At 61.7% G+C, this 22,045-nt stretch overlaps 1 protein-coding gene across 1 annotated transcript in view; it reads right to left on the reverse strand.

Annotated features, from left to right (window-relative positions):
• Positions 1-22,045, reverse strand: part of LOC140405320 (low-density lipoprotein receptor-related protein 1-like) — a 69,240-nt gene that overhangs the window by 26,926 nt on the left and 20,269 nt on the right. The window contains exons 5-8 of the mRNA XM_072493611.1: positions 18,924-19,295; positions 7,026-7,215; positions 5,497-5,701; positions 3,836-4,028 (exon numbers count right to left, since the gene is read on the reverse strand). Of these exons, the coding sequence (XP_072349712.1) occupies positions 3,836-4,028; positions 5,497-5,701; positions 7,026-7,215; positions 18,924-19,295 (960 nt within the window). The remainder of the gene's footprint in view (positions 1-3,835; positions 4,029-5,496; positions 5,702-7,025; positions 7,216-18,923; positions 19,296-22,045) is intronic.

The raw sequence follows: 22,045 nt of genomic DNA on the forward strand, positions 1-22,045 counted from the left end.
GTGTAGGGGGGCTGGGGGAGGTTACAGAGATAGGGAGGGGTGTAGGGGGCTGGGGGAGGTTACAGAGATAGGGAGGGTTGTAGGGGACTGGAGGAGGTTACAGAGATAGGGTGGGTTGTAGGGGCTGGAGGAGGTTACAGAGATAGGGAGGGGTGTAGGGGACTGGAGGAGGTTACAGAGATAGGGAGGGTGTAGTGGGGCTGGAGGAGGTTACAGACATGGGGAGGGGTCTGGGGGGATGGAGGAGGTTACAGAGATAAGGAATGGTGTAGGGGGCTGGAGGAGGTTACAGAGATAGGGAGGATTGTAGGGGGCTGGAGGAGGTTACAGAGATAGGGAGGGATGTAGGCGACTGGAGGAGGTTACCGAGATAGGGAGGGATGTCGGGGGCTGGAGGAGGTTACAGAGATAGGGAGGGTGTAGGGGGCTGGAGGAGGTTACAGAGATAGGGAGGAGTGTAGGGGACTGGAGGAGGTTACAGTGATAGGGAGGAGTGTAGGGGACTGGAGGAGGTTACAGAGATAGGGAGGGGTGTAGGGGGTTGGAGGAGGTTACAGAGATAGGGAGGGGTGTAGGGGGCTGGAGGAGGTTACAGAGATGGGGAGGGGTGTAGGGGACTGGAGTAGGTTACAGAGATAGGGAGGGGTGTAGGGGGCTGGAGAAGGTTACAGAGGTGGGGAGGGGTGTAGGGGGCTGGAGAAGGTTACAGAGATGGGGAGGGGTGTAGGGGGCTGGAGGAGGTTACAGAGATGGGGAGGGGTGTAGGAGACTGGAAGAGGTTACAGAGATAGGGAGGGGTGTAGGGGGCTGGAAGAGGTTACAGAGATAGGGAGTGTTGTAGGGGCTGGAGGAGGTTACAGAGATAGGGAGGGGTGTAGGGGGCTGGAGGAGGTTACAGAGATAGGGAGGGGTGTAGGGGGCTGGAGGAGGTTACAGAGATAGGGAGGGGTGTAGGGGGCTGGAGGAGGTTACAGAGATAGGGAGGGGTGTAGGGGGCTGGAGGAGGTTACAGAGATAGGGAGGGGTGTAGGGGGCTGGAGGAGGTTACAGAGATAGGGAGGGGTGTAGGGGGCTGGAGGAGGTTACAGAGATGGGGAGGGGTGTAGGGGGCTGGAGGAGGTTACAGAGATAGGGAGGGGTGTAGGGGCTGGAGGAGGTTACAGAGATGGGGAGGGGTGTAGGGGGCTGGACGAGGTGATGGAGATAGGGAGGACGGAGGGGAGCAGACAGCAAGGAGGAGAATTTGAAAACCCGTTTCCCCGTCCATTCCCCACACCCACGCTAACGCCTCCGCCCGACGGAACACAGCATCGAGAGAGAGAGCGCGAGAGAGAGAGCGAGAGAGAGAGAGCGTGAGGGAGAGCGTGAGGGAGAGCGAGAGGGAGAGCGGGAGGGAGAGCGAGAGGGAGAGCGAGAGCGAGAGCGAGAGGGAGAGCGAGAGGGAGAGCGAGAGCGAGAGCGAGAGGGAGAGCGAGAGCGAGAGCGAGAGCGAGAGCGAGAGCGAGAGCGAGAGGGAGAGCGAGAGGGAGAGCGAGAGGGAGAGCGAGAGGGAGAGCGAGAGGGAGAGCGAGAGGGAGAGGGAGAGCGAGAGGGACAGGGAGAGCGAGAGGGAGAGGGAGAGCGAGAGGGAGGAAAGGAAGAGAGAGGGAGAGAGCGAGAGAGAGCGCGAGAGAGAGAGCGCGTGAGGGAGAGCGTGAGGGAGAGCGTGAGGGAGAGCGTGAGGGAGAGCGTGAGGGAGAGCGTGAGGGAGAGCGTGAGGGAGAGCGAGAGGGAGAGCGAGAGGGAGAGCGAGAGGGAGAGCGAGAGGGAGAGCGAGAGGGAGAGCGAGAGGGAGAGCGTGAGGGAGAGCGTGAGGGAGAGCGTGAGGGAGAGCGTGAGGGAGAGCGTGAGGGAGAGCGTGAGGGAGAGCGAGAGGGAGAGAGAGAGCGAGAGAGAGAGCGAGAGAGAGAGCGAGAGAGAGGGAGAGCGAGAGGGAGAGCGAGAGCGAGAGCGAGAGGGAGAGCGAGAGGGAGGGAGAGCGAGAGGGAGGAAAGGAAGAGAGAGGGAGAGAGCGAGAGAGAGCGAGAGAGAGCGAGAGAGAGCGAGAGAGAGAGCGAGAAGGAGAGAGAGAGTGAGGAGAGTGAGAGAGAGAGGGAGAGAGAGGGATAGATAGGCAGAGAGAGGGGGAGAGAGGGGGAGAGAGAGAGCGAGAAGTAGAGAAAGAGAGAGAGGAGAGTGAGAGAGTGAGTGAGGGAGAGAATGAGATTGAGAGTGTGAGAGAGTGAGAGCGAGAGAGAGAGAAGGGGAGAGCAAGAGCGAGAGAGGGAGAGAGAGAGAGAGAGAGAGGGAGAGAGCGAGAGAGAGAGCGAGAGAGAGAGCGAGAGAGAGAGCGAGAGAGAGAGCGAGAGGGAGCGAGAGGGAGAGGGAGGGAGAGAGAGAGAGAGAGAGCGCGAGAGAGGGAGAGGGAGAGAGCGAGAGGGAGAGCGAGAGGGAGAGCGAGAGGGAGCGAGAGCGAGAGGGAGCGAGAGAGAGAGAGAGGGAGAGAGGGAGAGAGAGAGAGAGAGAGAGAGAGAGGGAGAGAGAGAGAGCGCGAGAGAGGGAGAGGGAGAGAGTGAGAGGGAGAGCGAGAGCGAGAGGGAGAGAGAGCGTCAAACGGAACGCGGAAGACAGAGAGACATACCTGATGGTGAGGAATGTTTAGCATGCAGGCCAGGTACGTACTGAGTGATGCAGCGAAGAGGAGACAAAGCACACAAGATGGTTGGTGACGGAGTTAGTCCGAGGAGAGTCAGCCGCGATTCACCAACGCGTTCGAGAAACGGAAACGGTGTCCCACATCTGCAAACCCTCCCGGATCTCTCAATATCTGCGGGCGAGAATGTGGGACTCGCTCCCGCGGGGAGCGGGGGAGAATGTGGGACTCGCTCCCGCGGGGAGTGGGGGAGAATGGGGGACTCGCTCCCGTGGGGAGTGGGGGAGAATGGGGGACTCGCTCCCGCGGGGAGTGGGGGAGAATGTGGGGCTCGCTCCCGCGGGGAGTGGGGGAGAATGTGGGACTCGCTCCCGCGGGGAGTGGGGGAGAATGGGGGACTCGCTCCCGCGGGGAGTGGGGGGAGAATGTGGGACTCGCTCCCGCGGGGAGTGGGGAGAATGTGGGACTCGCTCCCACGGGGAGTGGGGAGAATGTGGGACTGGCTCCCGCGGGGAGTGGGGGGAGAATGTGGGACTCGCTCCCGCGGGGAGTGGGGGGAGAATGTGGGACTCGGTCCCACGGGGGAGCGGGGAGAATGGGGGACTCGCTCCCGCGGGGAGTGGGGGAGAATGTGGGATCGCTCCCGCGGGGGAGAATGTGGGACTCACTCCCTCGGGGAGTGGGGAGAATGTGGGGCTCGCTCCCGCGGGGAGTGGGGGAGAATGTGGGACTCGCTCCAGCGGGGAGTGGGGGAGAATGGGGGACTCGCTCCCGCGGGGAGTGGGGGAGAATGTGGGACACACTCCCGCGGGGAGTGGGGGAGAATGTGGGACCGGCTCCCGCGGGGAGTGGGGGAGAATGTGGGACTCGCTCCCGCGGGGAGTGGGGGAGAACGTGGGACTCGCTCCCGCGGGGAGTGGGGGAGAATGTGGGACTCGCTCCCGCGGGGAGTGGGGGAGAATGTGGGACTCGCTCCCGCGGGGAGTGGGGGGAGAATGTGGGACTTGCTCCCGCGGGGAGTGGGGGGAGACAACGGAATCCCCACCACGGATGCTTCTTATTTCACTGGGTGGAGAAGGTTTGATGCGAAGACCACCTCCGCCCCTTGCCCAGCCCACCCAAGACCCCTCCCCTCTTACCCCCCAACTCCCCGAGGCGACTCACAATTGTTGGTGTCATTCGCCACAGCGATAATTCCCATGGGTTGCTGTGGGATGTCCGCACGCAGAACGCGGAGATGACCCCCAGTATACTTGTCGGCCCGTAGCACCGCCCTTCGAACCCAGTCCGTCCAGAAGATGTAGTCTCCGTACACAGCCAGGCCGAACGAGTGGACCGGTTCCGACTTCAGGATAACCTGGCCGAGGAGGAGAGGCGGGAGTCACAGCCAGACAGGTAACAACTCTAACCGAGGGACTCGGAGACCGGGACTGTGCACGGGGCTCCGAGTGTGGGTCTGACCGAGGGATACGGAGACCGGGACTGTGCACGGTGCTCCGAATGTGGGTCTCACCGAGGGACACGGAGACCGGGACTGTGCACGGTGCTCCGAGTGTGGGTCTGACCTAGGGATACGGAGACCGGGACTGTGCACGGTGCTCCGAGTGTGGGTCTGACCGAGGGAAACTGAGACCGGGACTGTGCACGGTGCTCCGAGTGTGGGTCTGACCGAGGGACACGGAGACCGGGACTGTGCACGGTGCTCCGAGTGTGGGTCTGACCTAGGGATACGGAGACCGGGACTGTGCACGGTGCTCCGAGTGTGGGTCTGACCGAGGGACACGGAGACCGGGACTGCGCACGGTGCTCCGAGTGTGGGTCTGACCGAGGTACACGGAGACCGGGACTGTGCACGGTGCTCCGAGTGTGGGTCTGACCGAGGGACACGGAGACCGGGACTGTGCACGGTGCTCCGAGTGTGGGTCTGACCGAGGGACACGGAGACCGGGACTGTGCACGGTGCTCCGAGTGTGGGTCTGACCGAGGGATACGGAGACCGGGACTGTGCACAGTGCTCCGAGTGTGGGTCTGACCGAGGGACACGGAGACCGGGACTGTGCACGGTGCTCCGAGTGTGGGTCTGACCGAGGGATACGGAGTCCGGGACTGTGCACGGTGCTCCGAGTGTGGGTCTGACCGAGGGACACGGAGACCAGGACTGTGCACGGTGCTCCGAGTGTGGGTCTGACCGAGGGACTCGGAGACCGGGACTGTGCACGGTGCTCCGAGTGTTGGTCTGACCGAGGGATACTGAGACCGGGACTGTGCACGGTGCTCCGAGTGTGGGTCTGACTGAGGGATACTGAGACCGGGACTGTGCACGGTGCTCCGAGTGTGGGTCTGACCGAGGGATACTGAGACCGGGACTGTGCACGGTGCTCCGAGTGTGGGTCTGACCGAGGGATACTGAGACCGGGACTGTGCACGGTGCTCCGAGTGTGGGTCTGACTGAGGGACACGGAGACCGGGACTGTGCACGGTGCTCCGAGTGTGGGTCTGACCGAGGGACATGGAGACCGGGACTGTGCACGGTGCTCCGAGTGTGGGTCTAACCGAGGGACAGGGAGACCGGAACTGTGCACGGTGCTCCGAGTGTGGGTCTGACCGAGGGGCACGGAGACCGGGACTGTGCACGGTGCTCCGAGTGTGGGTCTGACCGAGGGACACGGAGACCGGGACTGCGCACGGTGCTCCGAGTGTGGGTCTGACCGAGGGACACGGAGACCGGGACTGTGCACGGTGCTCCGAGTGTGGGTCTGACCGAGGGACACGGAGACCGGGACTGGGCACGGTGCTCCGAGTGTGGGTCTGACCGAGTGATGTACCTGTCTGTTGGAGCCATCGTACTCGCATCTCTCGATCTTGTCGAGCGAGGCGTCTGAGAAGTAGAGTTTCTCAGCCTGGTGATCAATAGCGAGTCCGTTCGGGGTCCGGATATCGGTTCCGATGATGATAAAAACACTCGAGCCCACCAGAGTCGACCTCATGATACTTGGATGCTCCTCATTCCAGTTCGTCCAGAACATCAAACTTCGGAAAAAAGGGAGACTTTCATAGTCTGAGCCGCCATGAATATCACCCTCCCCACCTCTGTCACCCCCTCCAGTCCCCGACACTCCTCCCCACCTCTGTCACCCCCTCCAGCCCCCTACAACCCTCCCTATCCCTGTAACCTCCTCCAGCCCCCTACACACCTCCCTATCTCTGTCACCCCCTCCAGTCCCCTACACTCCTCCCCACCTCTGTCACCCCCTCCAGCCCCCGACACTCCTCCCCACCTCTGTCACCCCCTCCAGCCCCCTACAACCCTCCCTATCTCTGTAACCTCCTCCAGTCCCCTACACCCCTCCCTATCTCTGTAACCTCCTCCAGTCCCCTACACCCCTCCCTATCTCTGTAACCTCCTCCAGCCCCCTACAACCCTCCCCATCTCTGTAACCTCCTCCAGCCCCCTACACCCCTCCCTATCTCTGTAACCTCCTCCAGTCCCCTACACCCCTCCCTATCTCTGTAACCTCCTCCAGCCCCCTACAACCCTCCCCATCTCTGTAACCTCCTCCAGCCCCCTACACCCCTCCCTATCTCTGTAACCTCCTCCAGTCCCCTACACCCCTCCCTATCTCTGTAACCTCCTCCAGCCCCCTACAACCCTCCCCATCTCTGTAACCTCCTCCAGCCCCTACACCCCTCCCTATCTCTGTAACCTCCTCCCCCCCACTGCACCCCTCCCTATCTCTGTCACCCCCTCCAGTCCCCTACACTCCTCCCCACCTCTGTCACCCCCTCCAGCCCCCGACACCCCTCCCCACCTCTGTCACCCCCTCCAGCCCCCTACAACCCTCCCTATCTCTGTAACCTCCTCCAGTCCCCTACACCCCTCCCTATCTCTGTAACCTCCTCCAGTCCCCTACACCCCTCCCTGTCTCTCTAACCTCCTCCAGCCCCCTACACCCTCCCTATCTCTGTAACCTCCTCCATCCCCCTACACCCCTCCCTATCTCTGTAACCTCCTCCAGCCCCCTACACCCCTCCCTATCTCTGTAACCTCCTCCAGCCCCCCTACAACCCTCCCTATCTCTGTAACCTCCTCCAGCCCCCTACACCCCTCCCTATCTCTGTAACCTCCTCCAGCCCCCTGCACCCCTCCCTATCTCTGTAACCTCCTCCAGCCCCCCTACATCCCTCCCTATCTCTGTAACCTCCTCCAGCCCCCCTACACCCTCCCCATCTCTGTAACCTCCTCCAGCCTCCTACACCCCACCCTATCTCTGTAACCTCCTCCAGCCCCCCTACGACCCCTCCCCATCTCGATTCCGACACAGCGGAGGGAGTATTCTCTCCGACGGGACCTTACCTGAGGCACTCGTCCAGGACGAAAGCTCGCGGGTGATCGTCGCCCGACATGGTGACCACCGTCTCGCGCTCGAACGCCCCCTGGCGGTTCTGGTCGATGCTGTGTCGGGTGATGGTCGAGGTGGTGTAGCTCGTCCAGTACAGGGCGTCCCAGGCCCGGTGGTAAGCAAGTCCCTCCACTGACCCGACATCTGAACCCAGCGAGAGGCAGAGAGAAGAGGAGACAGTCAGTCAATCCCAGGACAGTACCGTCCATTCGGCCCATCGCGTAGTCGCCTCGGATTTGCGCCCCATTCTTTTACCCCCTTCCGGTTTTTACAACCCTCCCTATCTCTGTAACCTCCTCCAGTCCCTACACCCCTCCCCATCTCTGTAACCTCCTCCAGCCCCCTACAACCCTCCCTATCTCTGTAACCTCCTCCAGTCCCTACACCCCTCCCTATCTCTGTAACCTCCTCCAGCCCCCTACACCCCTCCCTATCTCTGTAACCTCCTCCAGTCCCTACACCCCTCCCTATCTCTGTAACCTCCTCCAGCCCCCTACACCCCTCCCTATCTCTGTAACCTCCTACCGTCCCCTACACCCCTCCCTATCTCTGTAACCTCCTCCAGCCCCCTACACCCCTCCCTATCTCTGTAACCTCCTCCAGCCCCCTACACCCCTCCCTATCTCTGTAGCCTCCTCCAGCCCCCTACACCCCTCCCTATCTCTGTAACCTCCTCCAGCCCCCTACACCCCTCCCTATCTCTGTAACCTCCTACCGTCCCCTACACCCCTCCCTATCTCTGTAACCTCCTCCAGCCCCTACACCCCTCCCTATCTCTGTAACCTCCTCCAGCCCCCTACGCCCCTCCCTATCTCTGTAACCTCCTCCAGCCCCCCTACACCACTCCCTAGCTCTGTAATCTCCTCCAGCCCCCTACACCCCTCGCTATCTCGGTAACCTCCTCCAGTCCCCATGAACCCTCCCTATCTCTGTAACCTCCTCCAGCCCCCTCCACCCCTCCCTATCTCTGTAACCTCCTCCAGCCCCCTACACCCCTCCCTATCACTGTAACCTCCTCCGGCCCCCAACAACCTTCCCTATCTCTGTAACCACCTCCAGCACCCTACACCCCTCCCTATCTCTGTAACCTCCTCGAGCCCCCTACACCCCTCCCTATCTCTGTAACCTCCTCCAGCCCCCTACACCCCTCCCTTCTCTGTAACCTCCTCCAGCCCCTACACCCCTCCCTATCTCTGTAACCTCCTCCAGCCCCCTCTGACCACCCTTACAGTTTTGAATGAGTTTACAGAGATAGGGAGGGTTGTAGGGGACTGGAGGAGTTTACAGAGATAGGGAGGGGTGTAGGGGACTGGAGGAGGTTACAGAGATAGGGAGGAGTGTAGGGGGACTGGAGGAGGTTACAGAGATAGGGAGGGGTGTAGGGGGCTGGAGGAGGTTACAGAGATAGGGAGGGGTGTAGGGGGACTGAAGGAGGTTACAGAGAGAGCGAGGGGTGTAGGGGGTTGGAGGAGGTTACAGAGATAGGGAAGGTTGTAGGGGGCTGGAGGAGGTTACAGAGATAGGGAGGGGTGTAGGGGGTTGGAGGAGGTTACAGAGATAGGGAGGGGTGTAGGTGGGTGGAGGAGGTTACAGAGATAGGGAGGGGTGTAGGGGGTTGGAGGAGGTTACAGAGATAGGGAAGGTTGTAGGGGGCTGGAGGAGGTTACAGAGATAGGGAGGGTTGTAGGGGGGCTGGAGGAGGTTACAGAGATAGGGAGGGATGTAGGGGGGTGGAGGAGTTTACAGAGACAGGGAGGGTTGTAGGGGCTGGAGGAGGTTACAGAGATAGGGAGGGATGTAGGGGGCTGGAGGAGGTTACAGAGATAGGGAGGGGGTGTAGGGGGCTGGAGGAGGTTACAGAGATAGGGAGGGTGTAGGGACTGGAGGAGGTTACAGAGATAGGGAGGGGTGTAGGGGGCTGGAGGAGGTTACAGAGATAGGGAGGGGTGTAGGGACTGGAGGAGGTTACAGAGATAGGGAGGGGTGTAGTAGGCTGGAGGAGGTTACAGAGATGGGGAGGGGTGTAGAGATCTGGAGAAGGTTACAGAGATAGGGAGGGTGTGTAGGTGACTGGAGGAGGTTACAGAGATAGGGAGGGATGTAGGGGGCTGGAGGAGGTTACAGGGATAGGGAGGGGTGTAGGGACTGGAGGAGGTTACAGAGATAGGGAGGGGTGTAGGGGGGCTGGAGGAGGTTACAGGGATAGGGAGGGGTGTAGGGGGGGCTGGAGGAGGTTACAGAGATAGGGAGGGGTGTAGGGGGCTGGAGGAGGTTACAGAGAGAGGGAGGGTTGTAGGGGGCTGGAGGAGGTTACAGAGATAGGGAGGGGTGTAGGGGGGCTGGAGGAGGTTACAGAGATAGGGAGGGGTGTAGGGGCCTGGGGGAGGTTACAGAGATAGGGAGGGGTGTAGGGGCTGGAGGAGGTTACAGAGATAGGGAGGGGTGTAGTGGGATGGAGGAGGTTACAGAGATAGGGAGGGGTGTAGGGGACTGGAGGAGGTTACAGAGATAGGGAGGGGTGTCGGGGCTGGAGGAGGTTACAGAGATAGGGAGGAGTGTAGGGTCTGGAGGAGGTTACAGAGATAGGGAGGATTGTCGGGGCTGGAGGAGGTTACAGAGATAGGGAGGGGTGTAGGGGGGCTGGAGGAGGTTACAGAGATAGGGAGGGTTGTAGGGGGCTGGAGGAGGTTACAGAGATAGGGAGGGGTGTAGGGGGCTGGAGGAGGTTACAGAGATAGGGAGGGGTGTAGGGAGGCTGGAGGAGGTTACAGAGATAGGGAGGGGTGTAGGGGGCTGGAGGAGGTTACAGAGATAGGGAGGGGTGTAGGGGGACTGGAGGAGGTTACAGAGATAGGGAGGGTTGAATAGGGAGGGTGGAGGAGGTTACAGAGATTGGGAGGGTTGAATAGGGAGGGTGGAGGAGTGATTTGAATCACTCGGGGATGTTATCAGGTTGCTCAGGTGCAGGGAGATTAATCAATAGCCAACAGCGAAGATTAGGCCCAATAAATTGTCAAATCACTGTCTGCCGAGTCAGAACATCAGATAAGACGTTGTCCGCTGCCGCTGTACCAAGCGGACTTCCTTCCTGACGAGGTGATACGTCGGACGGTGTTGCTGGTGTCGTCTCTGCTGTCGGTGTGGGCCTTGTCGCTGGGTTCGGCCTAGCTGGAGTGGGGAAATCGAGCAGGACGCGATCGCCAGTGTCCGTAGGCCGGACGGGACGCCCCCTGGAGACGGCGAGAGCCTCCCTCGACCTGCCGGGGCCTTGCGGAACTCCCCGGCGCCTGGGGCCCCCCGCATCCGCCGGCGACCCTGGACGGGCCCGGCCGCAACTCCAGCGCCCCCCCGAGCTGGCTGCTGCCCGGCACCCGCCTGGCGGTGCCCGTCCTGGACGCCGCCGTCTTCCTGTGCGGCGGGGCGGGCCACGGGCTGGTGGTGGCCCTGCTGCTGAGGGGGGGGGCGGGCCGGGGGCCGGGCCCCCCGCCCCCTCCACCTCCCGCTCCTGCTCAACCTCTCGGCCGCCGACGGCCTGCAGCTGGCCTGCCTGCCCTTCACCGCCGGGGCCGTGGCGGCCGCCCGCTGGGTCTTCGGCGAGCCGCTGTGCCGGGCGGTCGGCTTCGTGGGCGGGGCCTGCTCCGCCGCCAGCGCCTTCACCCTGGCCGCCCTCTCCGTCCACCGCTGCCTGACCGTGGTGGGGGCCCCGGGCCGGGGGAGGGCGGGGGGGGGCGACGGCCGCCCTGGCCCTCCTCGGGGTCTGGCTCCCGGCTCTGGCCCTGGCCGCCCCCCAGCTGGTCTACCGGCGGCTGGGGCCCGGCTCGGGCAGCTGCCTGGCATCGCTGGAGGGGGCGGGGGCGGGGCTCTCGTACGGCGCCGCCCTCTTCCTGGCCGGCTTCGTCGCCCCCTTGCTCCTCGTCGCCACTATGTACGGCCGGATCCTCCTCTTCCTCCTCCGCAGTCGGCGGGGAGGGGCCGACCGCGCCCTGCCGGCCCCCGCCCACGCCGCCCGGCTCACCCGCATGACCGCGGCGCTGGTCCTCTCCTTCGCCGCCTGCTGGCTGCCCTCGTACGCGCTCATGTTCCTGCGGGCGGAGGGCGGCGGGGCGGTGCGAGTGGCCGGCGCCCCCTTCCCCGTCTGCGCCCGGCTCCTGGCCTCCTGCTCCACCCTGGCCAACCCGCTGGTCCACGCCGCCTTCTCCCCGCACTTCCGCCGGCAGCTGGGCCAGCTCGTCCGCCGCAACAGGGTGAGGCCCGCCCCGGCCGAGCGGCCGACGCCCGCGATCCTCCCCCCGCCCCCCCAGAGCCAATCAGCCCCACCCGCCCCAGCACGCAGCGACAACCCCGCGCCCTTAGCCCACACGGCGCTGGAACGGAGTTAGCCCATTCGGCCCATCGACTCCCCCTCTCCCGTTCCGAGTGTCCGATCTGACCCTCCATCTCCCATCCCCCACGACCCTCCCCTCGAGCCCATTAAAAATCGTACACACTTAACGAACCGGCCTCTCCGCGTACCCTCCCATTCCGAGGGAAGAATTCCTCCTCGCCTGCGCCTCAAATGGACGGCCCCCTCGCTCCGAGATTACACCCTCTGGCCCTCGATTCCCCCACGGGAGGAAACGTCCCCTCAGCTGCACCCCCCACCACCACCCTCCCCCCCCTCCCAACCCCTGTCAAACCACTCCCGGGAATCCCACGTGTCTCAGGAAGAGCGCCTCTCGTCCTTTCAAACTCCCGGGAGCACGGGCCAGCCGATCCACTCCGATTCTCAACGGGGACACGAGCCGAGGGGTGCGCTGGGACACCCTCCCCTCCCCCCCCCCCCCCCCCCCCGCTCGCCTAGACGTGCGCGCAGCTCCCAACCGCACCAGAGACGCCCGGGACCATCCACCGCCCCCTCCTCCGACACTCCCTCCCTCCGACGCGCAGCCGCAGCCGCGCGTAGCGTCCAGTAGGTGCGCCGCAGCGAATCTCCAAACTCGTCAAGACGGCACCTCCCAAAATCCGGGGCCTGTGCCCCCCACCCCCCACCCCCACCCGCCACCCCCCCCCACCCCCTCACCCCTAGCAGCCCCCGCCCACCACCTTCGCGAGTCGGAAACAGGGATAATTGTTGGACACGTCTCAGCGACGCTCGCATCTCGGATGAGGAACATCGGGACGCGTTTGCAGTCTCCCCGGGGGAGAGTCGGATACGCCGCGATTTGCGGGGGGAGAGAGCGGAGAGGGAAAACGCCAGGGTCTTCCGTTTCCCCTGCTGGAAGGGGCGGCCAGAGTCTGACCAGGACGGGGGCCATCATCTCACCGGTTCGGAGGCACGTCTCGCTCGACCCGCCCCCACCCTCGTGGTCTCGACGTCGCCAGAAAACCCAGGCCGGACCTCAGCTCTCGCAGGACTGCCCGTCAACACAGCGGGGCGCCCCCCGTCTGCGAGAGAGAGAGAGAGCGAGGGAGGCTCGCCGTCGTCCAAAGGGACCTTGTCACTTTCCGACATAACAGTTCGCTCGTGCCCTCTGTCCCCCGCACCCCCGCACCCCCCCCCCCCCCCCCCCCCCACCGCCTGCCAGCCTGCCCTTACTGGACTCAATTGTTTCGAAAATCCCATCCGGGTGTTCAAATGGCTCCCTGTCTTGACTCCCCAGCCCGGACCGACAAAATCCGTATTCGACCCACCCCTCCCTATCTCTGTAACCTCCTCCAGCCCCTCTACACCCCTCCCTATCTCTGTAACCTCCTCCAGCCCCCAACACCCCTCCCTATCTCTGTAATGTCCTCCAGTCCCCTACACCCCTCCCTATCTCTGTAACCTCCTCCAGTCCCCTACACCCCTCCCTATCTCTGTAACCTCCTCCAGTCCCCTGCACCCCTCCCTATCTCTGTAACCTCCTCCAGCCCCTACACCCCTCCCTATCTCTGTAACCTCCTCCAGCCCCTACACCCCTCCCCAACTCTGTGACCTCCTCAAGTCCCCTACACCCCCCCTATCTCTGTCACCTCCCCCCAGCCCCCTACACCCCTCCCTATCTCTGTAACCTCCTCCAGCCCCCTACACCCCTCCCTATCTCTGTAACCTCCTCCAGCCCCCAACACCCCTCCCTATCTCTGTATCCTCGCCCAGCCCCCTACACCCTCCCTATCTCTGTAACCTCCTCCAGTCCCTACATCCCTCCCGAGCTCTGTAACCTCCTCCAGTCCCCTACACCCCTCCCTATCTCTGTAACCTCCTCCAGCCCCCTACACCCCCCCTATCTCTGTCACCTCCCCCCAGCCCCCTACACCCCTCCCTATCTCTGGAACCTCCTCCAGCCCCCTACACCCCTCCCTATCTCTATAACCTCCTCCAGTCCCCTACACCCCTCCCTATCTCTGTAACCTCCTCCAGCCCCCTACACCCCTCCCTATCTCTGTAACCTCCTCCAGCCCCCTACACGCCTCCCTATCTCTGGAACCTCCTCCAGCCCCCTACACCCCTCCCTATCTCTATAACCTCCTCCAGCCCCTACACCCCTCCCTATCTCTGTAACCTCCTCCAGCCCCCTACACCCCTCCCTATCTCTGTAACCTCCTCTAGTCCCCAACAACCCCTCCCTATCTCTGTAACCTCCTCCAGCCCCCTACACCCTCCCTATCTCTGTAACCTCCTCCAGTCCCCTACACCCCTCCCTATCTCTGTAACCTCCTCCAGTCCCCCTACACCCCTCCCTATCTCTGTAACCTCCTCCAGTCCCCTACACCCCTCCCTATCTCTAACCTCCTCCAGCCCCTACACCCCTCCCTATCCCTGTAACCTCCTCCAGTCCCCGACACCCCTCCCTATCTCTGTAACCTCCTCCAGCCCCCCTGCACCCCTCCCTATCTCTGTAACCTCCTCCAGCCCCCCTACACCCCTTCCTATCTCTGTAACGTCCTCCAGTCCCCGACACCCCTCCGTATCTATGTAACCTCCTCCAGCCCCCTACACCCTCCCTATCTCTGTAACCTCCTCCAGCCCCTACACCCCTCCCTATCTCTGTAACCTCCTCCAGTCCCCTACACCCCTCCCTATCTCTGTAACCTCCTCCAGTCCCCTACACCCAACCCTCTCTTTAACCTCCTCCAGCCTCCAAACCCCTCCCTATCTCTGTAACCTCCTCCAGTCCCCTACACCCCTCCCTATCTCTGTAACCTCGTCCTAGCCCCCCTACACCCCTCCCTATCTCTGTAACCTCCTCCAGCCCCCTACAACCCTCCCCATCTCTGTAACCTCCTCCAGTCCCCTACAACCCTCCCTATCTCTGTAACCTCCTCCAGTCCCCTTCACCCCTCCCTATCTCTGTAACCTCCTCCAGCCCCCTACACCCCTCCCTATCTCTGTAACCTCCTCCAGCCCCCTAGAACCCTCCCCATCTCTGTAACCCCCTCCAGCCCCCTACAACCCTCCCCATCTCTGTAACCTCCTCCAGTCCCCTACAACCCTCCCCATCTCTGTAACCTCCTCCCGTCCCCTTCACCCCTCCCTATCTCTGTAACCTCCTCCAGCCCCCTACACCCCTCCCTATCTCTGTAACCTCTTCCAGCCCCCTTCAGCCCTCCCTATCTCTGTAACCTCCTCCAGTCCCCTACACCCCTCCCTATCTCTGTAACCTGCTCCAGTCCCCTACACCCCTCCCTATCTCTGTAACCTCCTCCAGCCCCGACACCCCTCCCTATCTCTGTAACCTCCTCCAGCCCCCTACACCCTCCCTATCTCTGTAACCTCCTCCAGTCCCCTACACCCCTCCCTATCTCTGTAACCTGCTCCGGTCCACTACACCCCTCCCTATCTCTGTAACCTCCTCCAGCCCCGACACCCCTCCCTATCTCTGTAACAACCGCCAGTCCCCTACACCCCTCCCTATCTCTGTAACCTCCTCCAGTCCCCTACACCCCTCCCTATCTCTGTAACCTCCTCCAGTCCCCTACACCCCTCCCTATCTCTGTAACCTCCTCCAGTCCCCTACACCCCTCCCTATCTCTGTAACCTCCTCCAGCCACCTACACCCCTCCCTATCTCTGCAACCACCTCCTGCCCCCCACACCCCTCCCTATCTCTGTATCCTCCTCCAGCCCCTACAACCTTCCCTTTCTCTGTAACCTCCTCCAGTCCCCTACAACCCTCCCCATCTCTGCAACCTCCTCCAGCCCCCCTACACCCCTCCCTATCTCTGTAACCTCCTCCAGCTCCCCTACACCCCTCCCTCTCTTTAACCTCATCCAGCCCCCTACACCCCTCCCTATCCCTGTAACCTCCTCCAGCCCCTACACCCCTCCCTATCTCTGTAACCTCCTCCAGTCCCCTACACCCCTCCCTATCTCTGTACCCTCCTCCAGCCCCCTACACCCCTCCCTATCTCTGTAACCTCCTCCAGCCCTCTACAACCCTCCCCATCTCTGCAACCTCCTCCAGCCCTCTACAACCCTCCCCATCTCTGCAACCTCCTCCAGCCCCATACACCCCTCCCTATCTCTGTAACCTCCTCCAGCCCCTACACCCCTCCCTCTCTCTGTAACCTCTTCCAGCCCCACTCCAACCCTCCGTATCTGTATCGTCCTCCAGTTCCCTATACCCCTCCCTAACTCTGTAACCTCCTCCAGCCCCCTACACCCCTCCCTATCTCTGTAACCTCCTCCAGCCCTCTGCACCCCTCCCCATCTCTGTAACCTCCTCCAGCCCCCTACACCCCTCCCTATCTCTGTAACCTCCTCCAGCCCCCTACACCCCTCCCTATCTCTGTAACCTCCTCCAGCCCCCTACAGCGCTCCCTATCTCTGTAACCTCCTCCAGCCCCCTACACCCCTCCCTATCTCTGTAACCACCTCCAGTCCCCTACAACCCTCCCTATCTCTGTAACCTCCTCCAGCCCCCTACACCTCTCCCTATCTCTGTAACCTCCTCCAGCACCCCTGGGCTCTATAACTCCCTCCCTAACCCTTTCCATTGATACTGACCTCGTCTCTGGAGCTCACTCCCCCTTAGAACATAGAACATTCCAGCGCAGTACAGGCCCTTCGGCCCCTCGATGTTGCGCCGACCTGTGAAACCACTCTAAAGCCCATCTACACTATTCCCTTATCGTCCATATGTCTATCCAATGACCATTTGAATGCCCTTAGTGTTGGCGAGTCCACTACTGTTGCAGGCAGGGCATTCCACGCCCTTACTACTCTCTGAGTAAAGAACCTACCTCTGACATCTCTCCTATATCTATCTCCCCTCAATTTAAAGGTATGTCCCCTCGTGCTGGACATCACCATCCGAGGAAAAAGGCTCTCACTGATACCCTATCCAATCTTCTGAACATCCTGTATGCCTTAATTAAGTCACCTCTTAACCTTCTTCTCTCTAACGGAAACAGCCTCAAGTCCGTCAGCCTTTCCTCATAAGATCTTCCCTCCATACCCGGCAACATCCTGGTAAATCTCCTCCGCACCCTTTCCAATGCTTCCACGTCCTTCCTATAATGCGGTGACCAGAATTGCACGCAATACTCCAAATGCGGCAGCACCAGAGATTTGTACAGCTGCAACGTGACCTCATGGCTCCGAAACTCAGTCCCTCCACCAATAAAAGCTAACACACCGTACGCCTTCTTAACAACCCTCTCAACCTGGGTGGCAACTTTCAGGGATCTATGTACATGGACACCGAGATCTCTCTGCTCATCCACACGGCCAAGAATCTTACCATTAGCCCTGTACTCAGTCTTCCTGTTACTCCTCCCAAAATGAATCACCTCACACTTTTCCGCATTAAACTGCATCTGCCACCTCTCAGCCCAGCGCTGCAGCTTATCTACGTCCCTCTGTTTCCCCTTTCGTCTCATTTCTGTCGTCATGATCCACGGTTGTTTAATGGACCTGTGACTTTCCGGCAAACAGGAAGATCCGCTCGGCTGTGTTGCGTTAACGCTCACATCAGCGACGACCCGGATCGATCGGATGTCAAGCCTTTCCTCATAAGATCTTGCCTCACGTCGGCCAGTGTGAAACTGGTTCTTATTTACCCCCCCGGTGGAAGTTATTCGGGGAAGACTTACGACATTAAAATGTGCTACTTAAATGAAATGCAGTTGTTGTTGTTGTTGGAGGGAGGAAGTGGGCATGGTTGTCTACAGGAACCGCGGTGGTTACCCTGGGCCCAGGGAGCAGTGGGTCACCCCAGACTTGCAGCATCGGAGGAAAACTAAACACTAATCAACTTCCAGAGAGACAGAGACAGAGAGAGAGAGAGAGACAGGGAGAGAGAGAGACAGGGAGAGAGAGAGACAGGGAGAGAGAGAGACAGGGAGAGAGAGAGACAGGGAGAGAGAGAGACAGGGAGAGAGAGACAGAGAGAGAGAGACAGAGAGACACAGAGAGACAGGGAGAGAGAGAGACAGGGAGAGAGAGAGACAGGGAGAGAGAGAGACAGGGAGAGAGAGAGACAGGGAGAGAGAGAGACAGGGAGAGAGAGAGACAGGGAGAGAGAGAGACAGGGAGAGAGAGAGACAGGGAGAGAGAGAGACAGGGAGAGAGAGAGACAGGGAGAGAGAGAGACAGGGAGAGAGAGAGACAGGGGGAGAGAGAGACAGGGGGAGAGAGAGACAGGGGGAGAGAGAGACAGGGAGAGAGAGACAGGGAGAGAGAGACAGGGAGAGAGAGAGACAGGGAGAGAGAGACAGGGAGAGAGAGACAGAGAGAGAGAGACAGGGAGAGACATAGAGAGAGACAGAGACAGAGAGAGAGACAGAGACAGAGACAGAGACAGAGAGACAGGGAGAGAGACAGGGAGAGACAGAGAGAGTGAGAGAGTGAGAGAGAGAGACAGAGAGAGACAGAGAGAGACAGAGAGAGACAGAGAGAGACAGAGAGAGAGACAGAGAGAGAGACAGAGAGAGAGACAGAGAGAGAGACAGAGAGAGAGACAGAGAGAGAGACAGAGAGTGAGACAGAGAGTGAGACAGAGAGAGAGACAGAGAGAGAGACAGAGAGAGAGAGACAGAGAGAGAGAGACAGAGAGAGAGAGAGACACACAGAGAGAGAGACAGAGAGAGAGAGACAGAGAGAGAGAGACAGAGAGAGAGAGAGAGAGAGAGAGACAGAGAGAGAGAGCCAGAGAGAGAGAGCCAGAGAGAGAGAGACAGGGAGACAGAGAGAGAGAGAGTCAGAGAGAGAGAGAGTCAGAGAGAGAGAGAGTCAGAGAGAGAGACAGAGAGAGAGACAGAGAGAGAGACAGAGAGAGAGACAGAGAGAGAGACAGAGAGAGAGACAGAGAGAGAGACAGAGAGAGAGACAGAGAGAGACAGAGAGAGAGAGAGAGAGAGAGAGAGAGAGAGAGAGAGAGAGAGACAGGGAGAGAGACAGGGAGAGAGACAGGGAGACAGAGAGAGAGAAAGAGAGAGACAGAGAGAGAGTCAGAGAGAGAGTCAGAGAGAGAGACAGAGAGAGAGAGACAGAGAGAGAGAGAGACAGAGAGAGAGAGACAGAGAGAGAGTCAGAGAGAGAGAGTCAGAGAGAGACAGAGACAGAGAGAGACAGAGAGAGAGAGACAGAGACAGAGAGAGACAGAGAGAGAGAGGCAGAGAGAGAGACAGAGAGAGACAGAGAGACAGAGAGAGACAGAGAGACACAGAGAGAGACAGAGAGAGACAGAGAGAGACAGAGAGAGACAGAGAGAGAGAGAGAGAGAGAGAGAGACAGAGAGACAGAGAGACAGAGACAGACCGAGAGACAGAGAGACAGAGAGACAGAGAGAGAGACAGAGAGAGAGACAGAGAGACAGAGAGACAGAGACAGACCGAGAGACAGAGAGAGAGACAGAGAGACAGAGAGAGAGAGAGAGAACGGCGGGCACTCACTCTCCACGATGGTTCTCCGCCCCGAGCCGTCGTCGCTGATCTGCTGGATGTTGCCGAAGTGGATGTCGCTGAAGAAGATGCGGTTGCCGGCCTTGGCGCTGTTGCCGTAGTCGAAGGCCAGGGCGATGACATTCTTCATGGAGTCGGGGTCCTCGAAGGGCTTGACGGGCGAGTTGAGGTTGTTCTCGTCCGACAGGTGGATGCTCTTGAGGATGGTGCGCTCCGAGTACAGCAGGTAGCCGTCGTACTCCCGGCAGCTGACCCCGTCGTCCGCCAGCATTCCGTGCGCGCAGGCGCAGGTACGCTGGGCGTTGCCCCGGTACAGGCAGAGCTGCTGGCAGCCGCCATTGATGTGGGCGCACACGTTGGTACCTGGGGGGGTGAAGGAACGAATGAAGGTTAGGGCGCGGTCACATACCATGACACTGTCGTTCAGGGTCTCTCTTTTCTCTCACAAGCGCAACAAACCCTCAAAGTTCGGGACCGGTGCTGCTCGGTTCACGATGGGCCAGGTGGCATCGTTCTGTGCTCTGCCATCTTGCAGGGCCTGGTGGGAGGGTCGTTGCTGAGTGAGCTCCGCACTGTGGGAGGGTCAGTGCTGAGGGAGCTCCGCACTGTGGGAAGGTCAGTGCTGAGGGAGCGCCACACTGTGTGAGGGTCAGTGGTGAGGGAGCGCCGCACTGTGGGAGGGTCAGGGCTGGGGGAGCGCCGCACTGTGGGAGGGTCGGTGCTGAGGGAGCTCCGCACTGTGGGAGGGTCGGTGCTGAGGGAGCGCCGCACTGTGGGAGGGTCAGTGCTGAGGGAGCGCCGCACTGTGAGAGGGTCGGTGCTGAGGGAGCGCCGCACTGTCGGAGGGTCGGTGCTGAGGGAGCTCCGCACTGTGAGAGGGTCGGTGCTGAGGGAGCGCCGCACTGTCGGAGGGTCAGTGCTGAGGGAGCTCCGCACTGTGGGAGGGTCAGTGCTGAGGGAGCTCCGCACTGTGGGAGGGTCAGTGCTGAGGGAGCTCCGCACTGTGGGAGGGTCAGTGCTGAGGGAGCGCCGCACTGTGGGAGGGTCAGTGCTGAGGGAGCGCCGCACTGTGGGAGGGTCAGTGCTGAGGGAGCGCCGCACTGTGGGAGGGTCAGCGCTGAGGGAGTGCCGCACTGTCGGAGGGTCAGTGCTGAGAGAGCTCCGCACTGTGGGAGGGTCAGTGCTGAGGGAGCGCCGCACTGTGGGAGGGTCAGTGCTGAGGGAGCGCCCGCACTGTGGGAAGGTCAGTGCTGAGGGAGCGCCGCACTGTGGGAAGGTCAGTGCTGAGGGAGCGCCCGCACTGTGGGAGGGTCAGTGCTGAGGGAGTGCCGCACTGTGGGAGGGTCAGTGCTGAGGGAGCTCCGCACTGTGGGAGGGTCGGTGCTGAGGGAGCGCCGCACTGTGGGAGGGTCAGTGCTGAGGGAGCGCCGCACTGTGGGAGGGTCAGTGCTGAGGGAGTGCCGCACTGTGGGAGGGTCAGTGCTGAGGGAGCTCCGCACTGTGGGAGGGTCAGTGCTGAGGGAGCTCCGCACTGTGGGAGGGTCAGTGCTGAGGGAGCTCCGCACTGTGGGAGGGTCAGTGCTGAGGGAGCACCGCACTGTGGGAGGGTCAGTGCTGAGGGAGCTCCGCACTGTGGGAGGGTCAGTGCTGAGGGAGCGCCGCACTGTGGGAGGGTCAGTGCTGAGGGAGCGCCGCACTGTGGGAGGGTCAGTGCTGAGGGAGCGCCGCACTGTGGGAGGGTCAGTGCTGAGGGAGCGCCGCACTGTGGGAGGGTCAGTGCTGAGGGAGCTCCGCACTGTCGGAGGGTCAGTGCTGAGGGAGCTCCGCACTGTGGGAGGGTCAGTGCTGAGGTAGTGCCGCACTGTGGGAGGGTCAGTGCTGAGGGAGCGCCACACTGTGGGAGGGTCAGTGCTGAGAGAGCTCCGCACTGTGGGAGGGTCAGTGCTGAGGGAGCTCCGCACTGTGGGAGGGTCAGTGCTGAGGTAGTGCCGCACTGTGGGAGGGTCAGTGCTGAGGGAGCGCCACACTGTGGGAGGGTCAGTGCTGAGGGAGCGCCGCACTGTGGGAGGGTCAGTGCTGAGGGAGCTCCGCACTGTGGGAGGGTCAGTGCTGAGGGAGCTCCGCACTGTGGGAGGGTCAGTGCTGAGGGAGCTCCGCACTGTGGGAGGGTCAGTGCTGAGGGAGCTCCGCACTGTGGGAGGGTCAGTGCTGAGGGAGCCCCGCACTGTGGGAGGGTCGGTGCTGAGGGAGCTCCGCACTGTGGGAGGGTCGGTGTTGAGGGAGCTCCGCACTGTGGGAGGGTCGGTGCTGAGGGAGCGCCGCACTGTGGGAGGGTCAGTGCTGAGGGAGCGCCGCACTGTGGGAGGGTCAGTGCTGAGAGAGCTCCGCACTGTGGGAGGGTCAGTGCTGAGGGAGCGCCGCACTGTGGGAGGGTCAGTGCTGAGGGAGCTCCGCACTGTGGGAGGGTCAGTGCTGAGGGAGCACCGCACTGTAGGAGGGTCAGTGCTGAGAGAGCTCTGCACTGTGGGAGGGTCAGTGCTGAGGGAGCTCCGCGCTGTGGGAGGGTCAGTGCAGAGGGAGCGCCGCACTGTGGGAGGGTCGGTGCTGAGGGAGCGCCGCACTGTGGGAGGGTCAGTGCTGAGGGAGCTCCGCACTGTGGGAGGGTCAGTGCTGAGGGAGCGCCGCACTGTGGGAGGGTCGGTGATGAGGGAGCGCCGCACTGTGGGAGGGTCGGTGCTGAGGGAGCTCCGCGCTGTGGGAGGGTCGGTGCTGAGGGAGCGCCGCACTGTGGGAGGGTCAGTGCTGAGGGAGCTCCGCACTGTGGGAGGGTCGGTGCTGAGGGAGCTCCGCGCTGTGGGAGGGTCGGTGCTGAGGGAGCGCCGCACTGTGGGAGGGTCAGTGCTGAGGGAGCGCCGCACTGTGGGAGGGTCAGTGCCGAGGGAGCGCCGCACTGTGGGAGGGTCAGTGCTGAGGGAGCGCCGCACTGTGGGAGGGTCAGTGCTGAGGGAGCGCCGCACTGTGGGAGGGTCAGTGCTGAGGGAGCGCCGCACTGTCGGAGGGTCAGTGCTGAGGGAGCTCCGCACTGTGTGAGGGTCAGTGCTGAGGTAGTGCCG

The sequence above is a fragment of the Scyliorhinus torazame genome, chromosome X (assembly GCF_047496885.1).
Source record: "Scyliorhinus torazame isolate Kashiwa2021f chromosome X, sScyTor2.1, whole genome shotgun sequence".
In the NCBI taxonomy this organism is placed as follows: Eukaryota; Metazoa; Chordata; class Chondrichthyes; order Carcharhiniformes; family Scyliorhinidae; genus Scyliorhinus; species Scyliorhinus torazame.